At 39.4% G+C, this 18,733-nt stretch overlaps 1 protein-coding gene across 3 annotated transcripts in view; it reads left to right on the top strand.

Moving 5' to 3' along the window:
• Positions 1-18,733, top strand: part of dnm1l (dynamin 1-like) — a 59,721-nt gene that overhangs the window by 20,287 nt on the left and 20,701 nt on the right. For 2 of the 3 annotated variants that reach the window (XM_080190874.1, XM_080190875.1), the window contains exons 3-9: positions 5,979-6,025; positions 7,407-7,478; positions 8,325-8,411; positions 10,502-10,664; positions 11,135-11,255; positions 14,213-14,344; positions 14,835-15,041. In XM_080190874.1, the coding sequence (XP_080047000.1) occupies positions 5,979-6,025; positions 7,407-7,478; positions 8,325-8,411; positions 10,502-10,664; positions 11,135-11,255; positions 14,213-14,344; positions 14,835-15,041 (829 nt within the window). Of the gene's footprint in view, positions 1-3,041; positions 3,076-5,978; positions 6,026-7,406; positions 7,479-8,324; positions 8,412-10,501; positions 10,665-11,134; positions 11,256-14,212; positions 14,345-14,834; positions 15,042-18,733 lie in introns of those variants that run through there. The other variant, XM_080190876.1, reaches the window with a different exon arrangement.

Below are 18,733 nucleotides of genomic sequence, written 5' to 3' on the forward strand. Positions count from 1 at the left end.
GCGCTTAATATAAAAAAGGATAGCAAGAGTTTTTATAAATATATAAAAAGGAAGAGGCTGGCTAGGGTGAACGTTGGACCCTTGGAGGATGAGAGGGGGGACTTAGTGGTAGGGGATGGGGAAATGGCTGAGGCCTTGAATAACTTTTTTGTTTCAGTCTTCACGGAGGAGGACGTGAATAATTTCCCGGGTGTTAGCGATGGAAAGATGGCAGGAGTGGACGGCCCGAATGACATTATTGTTACTAGAAAGGCAGTGCTCAACAGACTGGAGGGATGGATTGTGGACAAGTCCCCAGGACCGGATGGAATGCTTCCAAGGGTTCTGAAAGAAATGGCGGAGGTGATAGTGAATGCCTTGGTGGTTATTTTCCAAACGTCGCTGGATTCTGGGGAAGTGCCGCAAGATTGGAAAACCGCTAATGTTACGCCGTTGTTTAAGAAGGGTGGCACACAAAAGGCAGGGAATTATAGGCCGGTTAGTTTAACGTCTGTTGTAGGTAAAATGTTAGAATCCGTGATCAAGGAGAAAATAGCGAGGCATCTTGAGGAGAATTGTTTGATAGAGCAGACGCAGCACGGTTTCGTTAAGGGGAAGTTGTGACTGACGAATTTATTGGAGTTCTATGAGGATGTGTCTAGGGCGGTGGATAGAGGAGAGCCGGTGGATGTGGTGTTTCTTGATTTTCAGAAGGCGTTTGACAAGGTGCCTCACAAGAGGTTATTACAGAAGGTCAGGGGGCATGGAGTTGGGGGTAGGGTGTTAGCATGGATAGAGGATTGGCTGTCAAATCGGAGGCAGAGAGTGGGGGTCAATGGGTGCTATTCGGATTGGCGGTTGGTGACTAGTGGAGTGCCCCAGGGGTCGGTGCTGGGGCCTCAGCTATTTACCATTTATATAGATGATCTGGAGGAGGGAACCGAGTGTATGGTGTCGAAATTTGCTGATGACGCCAAGATTGGTGGAACGGCAAATTGTGCGGAGGGTGTGGAGAGTCTGCAGAAGGATCTAGATAGGCTGGGCGAATGGGCCAGGAACTGGCAAATGGAATTTAATGTTGGCAAGTGCGAGGTTGTCCACTTTGGTAGGAATAATGGTAGGAAGGACTATTACTTACGTGGCGAAAAACTGCAGCATGCGATGGTGCAGAGGGACCTCGGGGTCCTTTTGCATGAGTCGCAAAACCCCAGCCTGCAGGTGCAGCAGGTGGTCAGGAAGGCGAATGGGATGCTGGCCTTCATAGCGAGGGGGATTGAATATAAAAGTAGGGAGGTCTTGCTGCAGCTGTATAGGGCACTGGTGAGGCTGCAGCTGGAGTACTGTGTGCAGTTTTGGTCGCCGCACTTACGCAAGGATATTTTGGCCTTGGAGGGAGTGCAGAGGAGGTTTACTAGGCTGATACCGGAGTTGAGGGGGTTGAACTATGAGGAGAGGCTGAATAAACTAGGCTTGTACTCGTTGGAGTTTAGAAGAATGAGGGGAGATCTCATTGAGACATATAAGATGATGAATGGGATGGATAGGATAGAGGTGGAGAGGCTCTACCCGCTCAGTAAGGACAGTAGGACTAGGGGGCACAGCCTCAAGATAAAGGGGGGGGTGGTTTAGAATGGAGTTGAGGAGGAACATCTTCACTCAAAGGGTGGTGAATCTCTGGAATTCTCTGCCTGTTGAAGTGGTGGAGGCTGCCTCGCTAAATATATTTAAGACGCGGGTTGATAGGTTTTTGATAGGCAAGGGTATTAAGGGTTATGGGGAGAGGGCGGGAATGTGAAACTGAGACACGACAGATCAGCCATGATCTTATTGAATGGCGGGGCAGGCTCGAGGGGCTAGATGGCCTACTCCTGCTCCTATTTGTTATGTTCTTATGTAAGAAATAAACCCTTTCCATAAAATTCTATGGTGAACAGCTTCTGCACTTTCTTCTTTGATGCTGAGAATGGTCAAGTGATTCAGGTATCACATACTTTAGCAACTGAGAGTTAATTCTGCAAAGACAAGATGTTGAACCTGAAATAATACAATCCAAGCATGTCTGTTGGATCTATTTAGGAATAAGGTACAAACTTTTCACAAAAATATGAGGCTGGTACTTTTCTAGGTTTCCAAAATCTGCATTTTTCCTTTTTTATCTCCATTGTGATTGTTATGAACCTGAAAAGCAACACAGTTTTGCCTTCAAAAGGTGAGCTAGATAAGAGATCAAAGGAATATTACTGGGGTTTACACATTTAAGTCTTGAATGAGCTCCAGGATTTATAAGCTTGCGTTTGTCACAGATATGATGTATTAAAGTTCTTTCTTTACATCATGACTTGAACATACAATTTTATGTATTATCTTACATCATTCATCATATTGAAAATCTTGAGCCATGATTAATATTGGATTGATCTCAGACCATCCGTTGCTGCCTTGGACTCCAGTAATTCTTGTTACTCTCTTCATTTGCAACCATGATTCTCACTCCCTACTTACTATCGTGATCCAGAATTTCAGTTGTCAGATACTGATGCCTAGAAATGATTGAAACTAGACATCTAGTCCACAATATGTGTAGGACTTAATACTTGCCACTGAATAAATATTCATTTGAAAATTATTGGATGTTAAATATGTTGTTGAATGTTGAATTCCTTCGGAAACATCCACTCCTCTACCTCTCCTCCTTCCTTTTAAGATGCTCCTTAGAACCTGCTTCTTTTGGCTTTAATGCATGTCATCTGATTTTGCTTGATAATGCTCCTGTGAAGCTGCATGGGATGTTTCTCTACGGTCAGTGTGCTCGAATAATGCAAGCTATTGCCACCAATGTTCTCAATTTTTAAAATTTCTATTATTGCCTCAAATGACACAAACATTGCAAAGTATTTCAGACGAAACTTAGGTTGCATTGACCTTGTTTTTCTTCCACAGATAATGTTTATATAATAAATGTCTTTCCTATTTTGCATGAGGGAGAAAGTATTTAATAAACTAAGCATTTTGTAAGCAGATACCCACTTAACTATTCTGCTGTTTCTCTAACTACAGACATAGCCATGTGGAAAAATTATGGCCAACTTTATAAAGGTTTCCACTTCCTCTTGTTTACTTGTTTGCGAGTGTTATGTCTGTTCTATGCATGGCTTTGAATCATTCCTAGTTCTACACCATTAAAGGATAACCTTTATTTTGGGTTTTGCATTCTGTAGGTACCTATTTAAGTTTATTGTAGTTGATGTGAATATTTTAAAATGGGATTTTGTCAGGTAAGAGTATCATGCAGGAGAGGATCAAGGCACAGGTTTTATCCTTTAGTTTCCATGTGAACATTTGCCTGTATCAGCTGTTCTGTGTTGTTGAGGAGCTCCCCAATGGTACTGGAAATCTTCTCACAAGGCAGTTTAAACAAGCCATATCATAATAGAGCAGCATTTGAGGAAGCCTGGAAGTGGATTATTTATTCTTTACCTGTGTATAGGTATAATCTCAAATCTAATGATTTAAATGTAAATAATTGCACATTTTGTGCTCATTAGCACATTTTCAGGGCTCGGAATACATCAGGCACTGTCCAGGTTTGCTGTAATATTTATAGAAATAATGTTTTAAGAAGCGCTAGAGAAAGTGCAAAAAATATTTAAAAGGGTAATATTAGAATTGAGAGGGAACAGCTATCAGGGAAGGATGACCAGGCTTGTGTTCTTTTCCCAAGCAAAGAGAACCCTGCCAGGTGATCTATTAGAGAACTTTTGAATTAATTTGAAAGATTGTTCCAATTGTGGGGAGTCCAAGTATAGGGGCCATAAATATAATAGACACTAATAAATTCAAAAACTAATTCAGGAAAAATTTCTGTGTTATTAGAATGTGAAACTTAAAATCACAAAGCAATTGAGGCAAACAACACAAATGAATTTAAAGGAAAATTAAGTCTATAAGGGAGAAAGGAATGACAGAATATGTTATGGTGGATGTATTTAAGTGGGAGGAAGTTCCTGTGCAGAATAGAGACTGAACTAGACTAGTTGGGCCAAAAGTCTGCTTTCCAAACTGGAACATTCTGTGTAGTTCTGTATGATTAATTTCATATAAATTATTTTAAAAGGGCAATTAAGGTCATTGCTGAAATTTTCTATACTTCCTGTTACATGTAAGAATTTACCAGACATATTCAAAATGTAAATACCCATTTTAAAATATGTAAAATGTTTGTATGAGAAAACAAATTATGAATTATTATCCATTGCATGTATACTGCTTAGATGAATATTGAAAAGAGGCTCGTTATGGAAATGGTCTTTTGGTGTAGTTATTTTGTACACTGCTTTGCAGATTTTTCTCATTTCCCTTTGTGCCATTCATGCTTGAACCATTCAAAATACACAGTCCCTGCTCAAGAGTTTAAAACACTTGTATATTTTGTGCCATCAGTATATATAAATGTTTGACCTGTTTTAATGGATAATACAACAAAATGTTTGATTAATCCAATATCTAATTGTATGGCGCGTATTTTTTTATGAAGAATTTAGTAGAGATTTTAGAAGTGGCAGGGTGTGAGAAACAAGACAAGTAGATTATAGTCCAAATATAGGGGCCATAAATATAATGGACACTAATAAATTCAATAAGTAATTCAGGAGAAATTTCTGAGTGGTTAGAATGTGAAACTTAAAATCACAAAGTGATTGAGGCAAACAACACAAATGCATTTAAAGGAAAATTAAGTATATGAGGGAGAAAGGAATGAAGTGGAATGTGTATTTGTAATTGGTAATACCAAAGTAATAGTTTCCTGTGTAAAGAAGCCAAGTGTGATATTGTGGTGATGAAATAAATCAGTTTCGAACTGTATATTTAGTAAAGTTACCCAAATATTGTCTTTTTTTCATAAGCTTTTTTGTTATGTTTGCACTTTCTGACCAGATAGGAAAAATTGTCATCCAAGTGACATCAAATAAACTGTCCACAGGGAAATTCTCATAATGACCTGGTGTCGCAAATTGCTTGGCTGATTTATGACATCCACACCTGCTGAAATTGTCAGGTTCAAGCCACTGGATTTACGATGTTACAGTGAATTCAGTACAGCTATGTCTATTTTCTGCCTCAAAGGAGATTTTAAAATCTACACAGCTTACTGGGACCCTCTTGTGGCTGGGCTAAGGCATGTTCAGGGAGTGTGTAGGAAGTGTTTTTTTGAGTAAGTCATTCTGGTATCCTGAATCGGAAATTATGGCATAGATAGAAGCAATTTGGCTTATTGTGCCAGTGCTAGCTTTTAACCGTTGCTATCCTTGGAAGCTGTTATATTTGGGAAAGCAGGTACTGTGGAAACAGCTGTGTTCCATCCTGTTAATTTTGTGAATATGATGGCAGTTGTTATATTCAGGTGAGAGATTTCAACAGACTTTACAGACTTATGTTACCAAAGTCTTGTGCCAAGACATAAAGAGCCTGTAAAATGTGTTTGTGAAATATGTTATCTTCTGGTATTTCACAAACACCAGAAGATAACATAATCACTGCATATTATAACATGGTTCTAATGACCTAAACATTCTAACCAACTTTAAGCTAAAGCCCTTCACTATTCACTTGATGTTGTATGGTAGTGAAGGACTTGAAATGGCTTAAAGGATGGCATTGATGTTGGTGACAATTGAATCTTTCATCTGATAATGTGTAGATTAGAATCTAACTCATTGACAGTTGGGTTTTTTTCGTAAATAACTGTTCTCTAGAAGTACGATTGCACTTCATTTGGTATTAGGCCTAAGTTTCTTTTCTTTCATAGTCAGTACCTGGAAAATTAGCACAGTATCACACAGCTTAATAACCTTGATTAGCTTTTGCTTAGCTTTTTTTATCATTTTTATGTGGTTGTGTATTGCAACATAATTTGCTCCTTTTTTAAATTTAAACTTCTTATTGACTTAAAGATGCACATTCAACTAATGTTTACGTTTTAAATTCTTTTAACTTTAAAGGAATTGATGCAGAAGAATGGGGAAAATTTCTTCACACAAAACACAAGGTATGCTCAGCGTTCACTCTTAATTTTTTCAATGTTAAATAAACTGACGGCACATTTGATTTGATGTAGTATTGTCACGTACTGGGATACAGTGAAAAGTATAATTTGCGACTACTCAGTCAAAGCATACTGTTCATAGAGCACATTGGGGAGAAAGAAAGGAGAGGTTGCAGAGTATAGTGTTGAAAGCATTGCATGAACAGGGACTTGAACCATGGACCCTCAGATTAAAAGTCTGATGCTCTACCGACTGAGCTATATGAATGTAAGGCGTAGACCCAAATCCTGAAACTCAGGTCTGTATCAAATAAGAATTAAAAGCAGTGTCAGTGGAATTCTCTAGCCACTACTAATATTGCAGCAGCACCCAGATTGAATTATTAGTTTAAATAATCTTGATTCTCCTTATTAACCATTTTCTTACTTTTTTTCCACTTTTCCTCCTAGCTCTGTTTACTGAAGGATTGATATACCTAGTGGCCCTTTATCTATGAGTGTAGATAATAAATTGCAACAAGCTATTTAGTGAGTTGGGTGGGGAGATGTTACACCTGAGCCTGAGCTCTGATGATGTTTACACATACATGTTCTCAGCAGGAATCACTGAATCATAATCAGGAATAATAACTGCATCTGATTTATTTCTCCATCCGAGACCAACAGCACTGATTCAAAACTAAAATACTGCAGATGCTGGAATTTGGAATAAAAACAGCAAATGCAGGATATACTAAGCAAGCCTGACAACATCTGTAGAGAAACAGATTTAACATTTTGGATAGGTTATTGCATCAATTCTGATGAGATCTGAAATATTAGCTCAATTCTTCCCTCTTTAGACCAAATGAGTATTTCCAGCATTTTCTAGTTTTCTTTCAACAGCACTAACATCCACAAATATACATTCTGAGGTGAGAACACTAGGCATTAATCAAAAGAAGGCGCTGTAACTGTCCCAAGGGCCCCAGAGAATATGAGTTATTGATCTGGATGGCTTAATGCTGTTACAAAACATTGATTTGTTGTTTGTCTCACTTTTTCATGCAAAAGATATTGGCTGAGATTTTCAGCCCCTCCACTGTGGATTCTCTGGTGGTGGAGGCAGCCTGTCGTTTCCTGTGGTGGAATCTTCTGATTCTGCCAATGTCTATGAGGGGACTGGAACACATTGGCAGGACTGGAAGATCCCATCGCCGGGAAAAGCTGGAAAACGTTTACAATTAAATTTTTTTTCCCCTCGCTCAGTATAAAGTTTGAACTAAAAAAACCTAGCACAGTACAGGTATTTTGTATGTCAGTTTATTTCTTGATTTTCTGTGGATGGAGTAGGGAAGAAGCAAATGACAGTGACTTAACTATTTCAATAATTATCCATTTTCAGATCTACACTGACTTTGATGAAATTAGGCAAGAAATAGAAAATGAGACGGAACGAGTTTCTGGTGGCAATAAGGTAAAGATATAAACCAGTGGACAGAGGCACAAGCTCCACAGATCTAATAATAAAATAAAAGTTGATTCTATCTGCACCTGTGTCACTGTATTTGGTTAATAAATGTTTGATGTGTGATTTCATGTGGGCATCCAGTTTTTGGTGTATTTGAATACTTGTAGAGAAAGATTGCTGAAAGAAATTCGGAAAATACTTCAGAGCAGACAGTATATTCCATACTTTGCTGTGGCGTGAATTTCTTGTTAAGGACTTAGTTTTGTGGATTTTGTGGGTGCTGTGAGGAAAAAAGCACTGTCATTCCTGTTTAGAGAATTATTTAGTTTTATATAATCTCTAACTATGCAGACTATCAAACACAATCACTGACTCTGTTAGCTTTCACAATGTAATAATGCTCCCTACCAAAGAATGATACAGAAAGTTGGGGACAAGTACAGAGCAGGAATGGCTTGAACTGAAGTGCATAAAGTCAAAACTGCTTTAATGAAAGTATTTTCTCTTTGACAAAGTGAAAATTAGCAGAGGAGAGGTCAGCTGATCTGTTGAATTTCTAGGAAAACCTTTGGGCACTTGGGGGCTATTTATATATTTTACTGTTTCTATATTAAAATTGGACATCATTGTTCGTAGAGCAAGGATACTTTAGGTGGACAATAGCATAATTGCAAATGCATATAAAACCGAATGTTTAGATTCAGAGATACATATTGAGATTGAAATATGGTGTAATGACAAAAATATCCATCAAAGCATGCTCTTAAAACTTGAGGGGAAGTAATGATTTCCAAAAGCCAACATTGAATAAAGTGCACTCCTTTTTCATTTATGCCATTTTTACTGTTGCAGGGTATTAGTGCTGAACCAATTCACCTCAGGATCTTCTCACCACATGTGGTTAATCTGACGCTTGTCGACCTTCCTGGATTGACAAAGGTGCAGTATGTCAGGATGTCTCACCCTCACTTAGCCATCCAGTGCTGTTTAAATGTGCTCATCAGATATAATTAATATTCATCAGATACATTACTCGTATAATCACATTGAATGGAAGACTGAGATGTATCCTAATCTTCAACCTTTTCTGTCCTCTTTCATTTCACTTGCCTCTTCTTCGTGTTTTCCCAACTTTCTTTCTTTGTGTCCTGCAAGCGTCAACACATGCAAGCTTATAGTTCTGTGAATAATAACAAAAATTTGACATCTTGCCCACATGAGGTTAGGTATTGATTCTTGGCAGGTTATTTAACTGAGGCAGTTTCATCACTGCTGAATCCAGTTCTGCTATTTGATGACCACAAATGTGCATGTTTTCAGCAAAAACCATTGAGCAGTTAGTGAAACTGGATTTCAGGAGTGAAATCTAGTGTGATAACCTCTTCTTCCCCTTTTTACCCTGAACATTAAGTTCAATTAAGACTAACTCTGGCATTATTTTTAGATCAGTTAACTAAGGATCAGGAATTGCACCCAATTCTGCTCAGTCTTACTCATTGCCACACTGTTGCATTTATTAATTATACCAAATGGAGGCGATGCAATATCATAAGTTGTTACACCTATCAGAAGAGTGCATTGTTCTGTAAAAGGAAGTAGTTTAATAACTACTTTCAGCACAACAGACCTTGCCTTGTTGAAAAGCTCATCATCTTGACAATCCATGTTCTTATGTGGTGGTTGCAATTCTGCGTAAGTTGATTACAGAGCAATCGGTGTTGGAGATGCAGATCTAAGAAAATGAGTTCAATCCTTTTAGCACCGAGAGGTTTTCTTGTATGGTTATGGGTAGCCACTAGTAAATGTATTTATTTGGCAACACTTTTCCTGGTTCATGATGTTTTGCATCAAATATTGACCATGTCACGTTCTTATCCAACCAGGATAATAGTCCAAGCTTAAAATATAAATTAGTTGGGAAATAATAGAGGTTACTGTTATCACTGTTTCCAGAAGTGTATTTAAAAATTTCAAACAGAACCTCATTTTAAAAAAATTCTGTTCTCATTCCTATATTTCATGTATTCTCTCTCCTGCTGAGAGGACAAAGAGGTGATTTGTTTCCAAGCCTTATTAATGTTGATGATGACCCAGCAACACTCAGTTGTAGTCTTGGGATCTGAGTGATTCATTATGATTTGATTTTCCCCTCCTTCCTTTTTGGGAGACACTAACCCTTCACTCTGGTTTGCCAAGGATATTACAATAACAAGTTTCACAACACTATGTTAAAGTGCAACAGGTTTATTTGGTAGCACATGCCACAAGCTTTCAGAGCGCTGTTCCTTCATCAGGTGAGTGGGAGTTCTGTTCACAAACAAGGCATATGAAGACACAAACTTAGACACACTGGCTTGTGCTACCAAATAAACCTGCTGGACTTTAACCTGGTATTGTGAGACTTCTTACTATGTTTACTCCAATCCAATGCCGGCATCTCCACATCATTGCCATGGATATCCCAGGGAACTCAAATCTGAAAGAATCTTGGTCACAAAACAAAGAATTGCATTCTACCAGCCAATTTTATGCTGCATTTGTTTGTTTTGTGCACAGCATTACCACTTTGTCACATTTTACTTCTAGCTCAATGATTTTTAATCCATTGTGACACAGATGTGACAGGTTACTTCAAATTAGTTTTATTTTCCATAACAATGTAGCTGTCAATTCAGAATTTAGTATTCAGAATGTTGGTGTAGTAAATTAGATAGTTCCTGAAAGCCAGTATAATGTTGATTTTATGCATGTTTTGGGTTAAAGTTTTGTTTGTTCTGCGCTTCTAGATCTGGTTGTCAATTATAGGTTTCACCATTTGAATTGACCGTAGTTTTAGTAATTTAAAGCTTCTGTAGAAAGAAAACTACTTTTATAATAAAAACGCTTAAATCAAATTTCAAACATAATTTAAACTCTACAAGCCCTCCAACTGGAACTCAATCCATTGACAAATACTCTTTTGTTGAAAAAGAATCAGTGGCTGGCATTTGCAGTGATTTTAATACTTATCATTAGCATTCTCTGTTCAGGTACCAGTGGGTGACCAACCTCGAGACATAGAAGTGCAAATAAAAGACCTGATACTGCGATACATCAGCAACCCAAACTCGATCATCTTGTCTGTCACTGCTGCCAATACAGACATGGCAACCTCGGAGTCACTCAAAATTGCCAGAGAAGCTGATCCAGAAGGTAAGATGGTCATGGAAATTATCCAGTAGTGAAACTCCAGAGCATTAGACTTCCAATTATAGCTTCTTGAGTTTAAATCTACAGATCCGCTGTTGATCACTATTAGGCTTCCTTTGGCAAGATTATACCCAATAATTTCTAAGTTTGAGTAATACAGATAGAGGCATCAAAGCAAGTCATCTACTGAGAAGCAATTTGCACCAGTCTTAGCTGAGATTCAAAACAAAGGAGTTTCTTTTCCTGCATTGTTAAACTTCCTATCATGTCTCTCGAAAAATGTTCTGAAAAGCTTAATGCAGGTTTTACCAATACCATGAAGAGATGTAAACATGAAACCATCAGATGGAGCAGTTAGGCAGAAGGAAGAAAGGAATTTTAATTAGTGTGTGTGTGTTATACTCTGCATTGAAATTGAGTTGCATTCTCTTAAATAATCCACCTGAGTTAATAGTGATGTGTCTGATCTACAGGGCGGCGAACACTTGCTGTTATCACAAAATTGGACCTTATGGATGCTGGCACTGATGCTATGGATGTGCTTATGGGAAGAGTTATTCCAGTCAAATTGGGTATCATTGGAGTTGTCAGCAGGTTTGTGGCAGTTTCCAGTTGTTTGATTTCCAAGCAACACTGGCTAGATAAATAGCTGGTACTGGTCAAACGGCTGTATCTTCCATTTAGCAGTAAAATGATATTCCACTTGTAAGTAATAAAAATCTGTCTGTGTTATATTGACAAAATAGCAGTGCACACAATTGATGTCAAATGCCAGAGACTGTCTCACAAACTGTCTACAATGTGCTTTTTGTTACCGATTGGTCCGGATCTGGGAAACTGCAATTATGTTGTCATCTTTCCTATAGAAAAAAATCTATCTGGCCATGTACTCAATGAACATTATACACATAATCCATACAAATAGGAACAGGATTAGGCCATTCTCCCCTTTGAGCCAGCTCCAGCATTTAAAAATGATTATTATTGCTGCTATATGTCAATGCCAAGCTCCCGCACTCTCCACATATCCCTTGACGCCTTTAGAGTCTAGAAATATTTTCTTCTTAAATATTGTCATTTGGCTTACCCGTCTATAGGAGAGAATTTCACAGGTTCATCACTCTCCAAGTGAAGAAGTTTCTTCTCATTTGAGCCCTAAATGGCCTACCCCATCCGTACCTGGATACAATGACCATTTGTTCTAGACCACCCCGCTCCCATCTCTGACTGCCTGAGGGAGCAACGTTCCTGCATCCAGTCTGTCTAGCCCTGTCAAAATTTTGTATGTTTCAATTATATTCCCTCTAATTCTTCTAAATTCCAGCAATTACAGGCCTAGCCTTCCCAATCTCTCCTCATACGAAAATTCTGTCATTCCAGGAACCAGTCTAGTAAACCTACACTGCACTCCCTCTTTGGCAAGTATATCCTTTCTTGCATAAGCAGACTAAAATTGCACATGATACTCCAGGTGTGGTATCACCAAGGCCTTGTACAAATACAGTAAGACGTCCTTGCTTCTATACTCAAATCCTCTTGGAACGAAGGCCAACATACCATTTGCCTTCCTAACTGCTTGTTATACCTGCATGTTTGCTTTCAGTGATTGATGTATTAGGACACCCAGGGTCCCATTATACATTGTCAACATTTTCCACTCTATAATCATCTAAGTAATACTCTGGCGTTCTGTTTCTCCATTCGAAGTAGATGACTTCACGTTTATCTGCATTATACTGCATATATCATGTATTTGCCCACTTGCTCGACTTGTCTAAATTGCCTTAAAGATTCTGAACATCCTCCTCATCACACCAAAATTCATCAGCAAACTTGGCAATATTACATTTGGTTCCCTCATCCAAATCATTAACGTATATTGTGAATAGCTGGGGCCCAAGCATTAACGCCCATGGGACCCCATTAGATACAATCTGCTACTTTGAAAAAGACCCATTTATTCCTACTGTTTCTGGGTTGCTAAACAATTCTCAATCCATGCTAATGTATTACCCCCATATCCTATGTGCTTCAATTTTGCATATTAGCCTTTTATGCACCACTTTATCAAAATCTTTCTGCAAATCCAAATACACCATATCCACTGGTTCACCCTTTATTTATTATGCTAGTTATGTCCTCAAAAAACTCCAGTAGGTTTGTCATACAAGATTTCCCTTTCATAAATCCATGTTGACTTTGTTTAATTCTGTTTATATTTTTTCAGTGTCCTTTTCTTGCATCCTTTACAGTAGACTGTAGCATTTTCCCTACTATTGATGTTAGCTTAACCAGTCTGTAAATTCCTGTTTTCTCCTTTTTTTTAAATAGCAGGGTTACATTTAGCCAGGACTTTTCCAGAAAATACAGAATTTTAGAAGACAACAACCAACACACTTGCTATTATCAAGGGCACTCTGTTAGCACCCTGGGTTGCGGATTACCAGATCCTGGGGATTTATTGGCTTTCAGTCTTATTAATTTTCCCAGCACAATTTTTTCCTTAATGCTAATTTCCTTCGGTTCCTCCTCTTCGTTGGACTCTGGTTCTTTAGCACGAAGACAGAACTAAAGTAGTTGTTTAGTTGCTTTGACAATATAAATTTCAGAATGATGAAGGAATATTATTATTGTTCTTCTGTTTGGCAGTTTCATTATACCGTAATTGAGCAGTGTTAACAGAGGTAGGGACAAAGGGAGAAGAAAATTGTTTTTAAATTAAGAAATGTGAAGAAGGAGTTCTGCCTAAGTAACAGTTTCCTTCACAGAGAGCAAAAGTAAAGCCTGAGATTAGTCATTCCAGATGATATTCAAAAATCTTTAAGCCATCATGTTTGGCAATATAGATAGATGCAGTTAAGAAGGTCACCTGCCTGACTTCTCAATCAAAAAATGTCATTTTGTGTTTGGGTAGCCAGGGGAAAAATTATTTTGGATGAAAATGAGGAGCGATACCCTATTTATGTGTAACACTTTGGTGCCTGGTGTGGCATTGAATGATAAGGTTCTCCGTAATTCCTGCAATCCTTAGTGTGCTGAGTTCCTTATGTTTGTCCTGTTTCTACATCTCTGCAGGGAGGTAACAACAAGGGAGAATCATCCTGTGCCACTTTATAGAAACTACCTTAGTTGGACAAAGCCTGGGATTAGGTTATTTATCAGTTTTCGCAGTTGAAAAGTTTTTTCTTCTCCCTTCCATTGCTTTGCTGAAAATATTTTCTTTCTAACTTAAATGAAACAGTGGCTCAACGTTTCTTCCCCATATCTCTTCAATGTTGTTGAGATTAAGAACTCTAGCGTATTGGAACTGGCGAAAGCTGATTCATACATGTGAACTGTTACTTTGGGATAAGTGAAATTACAATGTCACTGTTCAGATTTGTTATATTTTAATTGGAAAATACGTTGACATTAATGAAAATACATCATGCTGTCTCGTTTCTTCTTGGGCATGTTGCTTTTTGCAATTCTCAAGTTATAAGTAGAAACTTTTAAAGAATTGTTTGTGTTGCTCTAATTATACTTAAGATATGTTTATGTGCATTCTTCAGGAGTCAGCTAGACATCAACAATAAGAAAATTGTGGCAGATGCTTTAAAGGATGAACATGCTTTTCTACAAAAGAAATATCCCTCTCTTGCTAACAGAAATGGAACCAAGTATTTGGCCAAAACTTTGAATAGGTAATATTTGGTTAACAGATTTAGCTATCTAAAGGAACCAAACTGCAAAGTTTGTCTCTGTGAATGTTATGCTCCAGATATTGTTCCTTCCCTTGATCACTTAAGCCCTTAGTGGAGGTTATGAAATCCTGTGGTAATGTCTGTGTCATCATCTGGGGAGAAAGAAGATGCATAAAATTGTTTTTATTCCCCCTTTTTGTTTTCTTTGGGTTTCTATCGCTGGCCACGGTACAGCTAATTTTCCTAAAAATGTAGTTGGTGGACTTTGTACGTCTCCAATTTTCTTTGAAAAAGTTGCATGTGCCAACTACTCGTGCAAGAAATCTCCACACTGCACTGCCAAGTGTTCTACCTGTAAAGTTAGGTGCAAGTACAATGGGAATTAGGCTAGGCGTAATATTTGCATTTTTATACATCTTTGTAATTCTGTTTTCTCTAAATTCTTTGGCCTGAGAGAACTTTATTAATATATTTAATTTTATTTTTGTAGATTATTAATGCACCATATTCGAGATTGCTTGCCAGAGCTTAAGACCAGGATAAATGTCCTGGCCGCTCAGTACCAGTCTTTACTGAACAGTTACGGTGAACCAGTGGAAGACAAGAGTGCAACATTGCTGCAGCTCATCACCAAGTTTGCAGCAGAATATTGCCACACAATTGAGGGAACAGCAAAATACATTGAAACTTCAGAACTGTAAGCACAACTGCTGTTTTTACTCAACCGTACATCTGGTGTTGGAGCTCATCTGAAGTATTGCTCATTAATGTTCAGCTTTGATAGAAAGTGATTTATACAAAATAACATATAAATTATTATAAGTAAGATATAACCTCCACAGCACAATTTTTTGAGGATAGTTAAAGTAAGTTTGAGTAAGTTGTTGCCTGATTACTTTAGTTGGTGGGCCAGAGCTTTGTCATGAGTTTCCTCCTGTTAATATGGATGGTCTACCAGCACATGAAAATCTTTCCCAAAGTGTTTATCTTGGGGCAGCTGTGTCTGGTGAGTGTAAAATCTGTAGCAAATGCCGGAAGCTTTCGGAACAGGCTGTCCCTTCGTCAGGTGGCTGGGAGCTCTGATCACAAACAGGGCACAAAGACACAAACTCAATTTACATGCATAATGATTGGGATGTGAGTCTTTACAGCTAATCAATTCTTAAAGGTACAGACAATGTGAGTGGAGAGAGCTTTAAGCACAGGTTAAAGAGATGTGTATTGTTTCCAGACAGGAAAGTTAGTGAGATTTTCCAAGTCCAGGCAAGTTGTGGGGGTTACAGATAGTATGACAGGAACCCAAGATCCCGGTTGAGGTCATTCTCACGTGTGCGGAATTTGGCTGTCAATTTCTGCTCAGCGACTCTGCGCTGTCATGTGTCATGAAGGCTGCCTTGGAGAACGCTTACCCGAAGATCAGAGGCCAAATGCCCATGACCGCTGAAGTGTTCCCCAACAGGGAGAGAACAGTCTTGCCTGGTGATTGCCAAGCAGTGTTCGTTCATCTGTTGTCGTAGCATCTGCACGGTCTCCCAATGTACCAAGCCTCGGGACATCCTTTCCTGCTGTGTATCAGGTAGATAACGTTGGCCGAGTTGCAAGAGTATGTGCCGTGCACCTGGTGGATGGTGTTCTCACGTGAGATGATGGCATCCCTGTCGATGATCCGGCACGTCTTACAGAGGTTGCTGTGGTAGGGTTGTGTGGTGTCATGGTCGTTGTTCTCCTAAAGGCTGGGTAGTTTGCTGCGAACAGTGGTGTGTTTGAGGTTGTGCGGTTGTTTGAAAGCAAGAAATGGGGGTGTGGGGATGGTCTTGGCAAGATGTTCGTCTTCATCAATGAGATGTTGAAAACTCCGGAGAAGATGTCATAGCTTCTCTGCTCTGGGGAAGTACTGGATGAAGAAGGGTACTCTGTCCACCATGTTCCGTGTTTGTCTTCTAAGGAGGTCGGTGTGGTTTTTGGCTGTGGCACGTCGGAACTGTCGATCAATGAGTCGAGCGCCATATCTTGTTCTTATGAGGGCATCTTTCAGCGTCTGGAGGTGGCTGTTGCGATCCTCCTCATCTGAGCAGATCCTGTGTATACGCAGGGCTTGTCCATAGGGGATGGCTTCTTTAACGTGTTTAGGGTGGAAGCTGGAGAAGTGGAGCATTGTGAAGTTATCCGTGGGCTTGCGGTACAGTGAGGTGCTGAGTGACCGTCCTTAATGGAGATGCATGTGTGTCTTGACAATCACCAGCAAGACTGTTCTCTTCCTGTTGGGGAGCACTTCAGCGGTCATGGGCATTCGGCCTCTGATCTTCGGGTAAGCGTTCTCCAAGGCGGCCTTCATGACACATGACAGCGCAGAGTCGCTGAGCAGAAATTGACAGCCAAATTCCGCAACATGAGAATAGCTTCAACCGGGACTTTGGGTTCATGTCACATTATCTGTAACCCCCACAACTTGCCTGGACTTGCAAAATCTCACTAACTTTCTTGTCTGGAAACAATACACATCTCTTTAACCTGTGCTTAAAGCTCTCTCCACTCACATTATCTGTATCTTTAAGAATTGATTAGCTGTAAAGACTCACATTCCAATCATTATGCATGTAAACTGAGTTTGTGTCTTTGTGCCCTGTTTGTGAAGTGTAATATTAGGCCATACAGCAACTCATAAGGATGCTGCTGTCCACGGGAGTTTATGATGGTGCTGGAAAAGTGAACACAATGCAATGTTCATAAACGTGAGGTTCAGCTGCAGAAGTTACAGGAAAGGAAGATGATCCAATTTAGCAAATCCCAGTAAAATCACGGTTACATCCTCATAGTCGGAAATGACTGAGTGTTTTTCTCATTTTTTAAACATAAGTGTGGCACAAACCTAAGCTGGACCTCATGCCAACTTGAAAGGTACCATTAAAAGTATTGTAATCAGACATTGCCGTTTTGTTTCCACTAGCCTGCCTAAATCAAATGGCATGTTTCTCTTGCAAGTAGAGATGGCAGCTAAAGAACAGTAATCACATGCTGAAGCATCAAGCACTCCTTTCTTTTATTAAAATTGCAGGCCACTTTGGCAAGCTCACAAGGAAGATAAAACAGCTCCTGAATAATAACAATTGATATTGGTGATTTTATATGGTTAAATATCACATGGACATCATATAAGTGCCAATTTTTTCTGTTCATGTCTTGATGTTGAGCATTGATTCTCATGAATGGCATCTTTGGCTCATGTTAGAGAAAAATGAACCACCCTATAAATGGTTTTCCTCTTGAACAGTTAATGTATAGTGTTAAAGGTGTTGCTTCTTACAATGGTGGTATTTGTCCCTTGCTTAGTAGACAGTCTGCTGTCTATTAAGCAACTGTGCAATAGTTTGGTGCGTCAGATATCTCTGAGGTAGTTTGGAAGAGATTCAGTGGTAACGTTTGCTTCTTTAATATACTCTAGATTTTCTGCACAGGGCTTTTTGCATCAGCATCCCTGTCTTTGTTGAAGCTCATCTTGTGAATTAGAGATGACAGGAAGTGGCCCTTTATTGGCTACTTAGGGCCTCAATTGGGGTGCGGGTGGGTAGGCCATCACAGGCATTACCTGAATACCACCCCCTCCCCTAGTCATATAATTTCTGTAAGAAGTCTCACAACAAGTCAAAGTCCAACAGATTGATTTGGTAGCACAAGTTTTCAGAGTGTCGCTCTTTCTTCAGGTGAGTGAGAATTATGCTACCAAATAAACCTGTTGGCTTTAACCTGGTGTTGTGAGACTTCTTACTGTGCTTACCCCAGTCCAACATCAGCATCTCCACATAGAGCATAGAAAAACTTCAGCACAAACAGGCCCTTCGGCCCACAAGTTGCACCGATCATATCCCTACCTACTAGCTTACCTATAACCCTCAATCCTATTAAGTCCCATATACTCGTCCAGAAGTCTCTTAAAAGACCCTATCGATTTTGCCTCCACCACCACCACCGGCAGCTGATTCCACTCACCCACCACCCTCTGAGTGAAAAACTTACCCCTGACATCTCCTCTGTACCTACTCCCCAGCAGCTTAATCCTGTGTCCTCTCGTAGCAACCATTTCAGCCCTGGGGAAAAGCCTCTGAGAATCCACCCGATCTATACCTCTCAACGTGTTATACACCTCTATCAGGTCACCTCTCATCCTTCGTCTCTCCAAGACTGAGCTCCCTCAACCTATCCTCATAAGGCATGCCACCCAATCCAGGCAACATCCTTGTAAATCTCTTCTGCACTCATTCAATAGCTTCCACATCCCTCCTGTAATGAGGCGACCAGAACTGAGCACATCATATAATTTCTAACAGATTGGCAGCAGACAGGTAGGTTGTGGGATTTTATGGATCACTTCCACCCACATATGAGGGCTGC

Source organism: Carcharhinus amblyrhynchos, chromosome 6 (assembly GCF_965287045.1).
Source record: "Carcharhinus amblyrhynchos chromosome 6, sCarAmb.v2.hapA, whole genome shotgun sequence".
Taxonomy (NCBI): domain Eukaryota; kingdom Metazoa; phylum Chordata; class Chondrichthyes; order Carcharhiniformes; family Carcharhinidae; genus Carcharhinus; species Carcharhinus amblyrhynchos.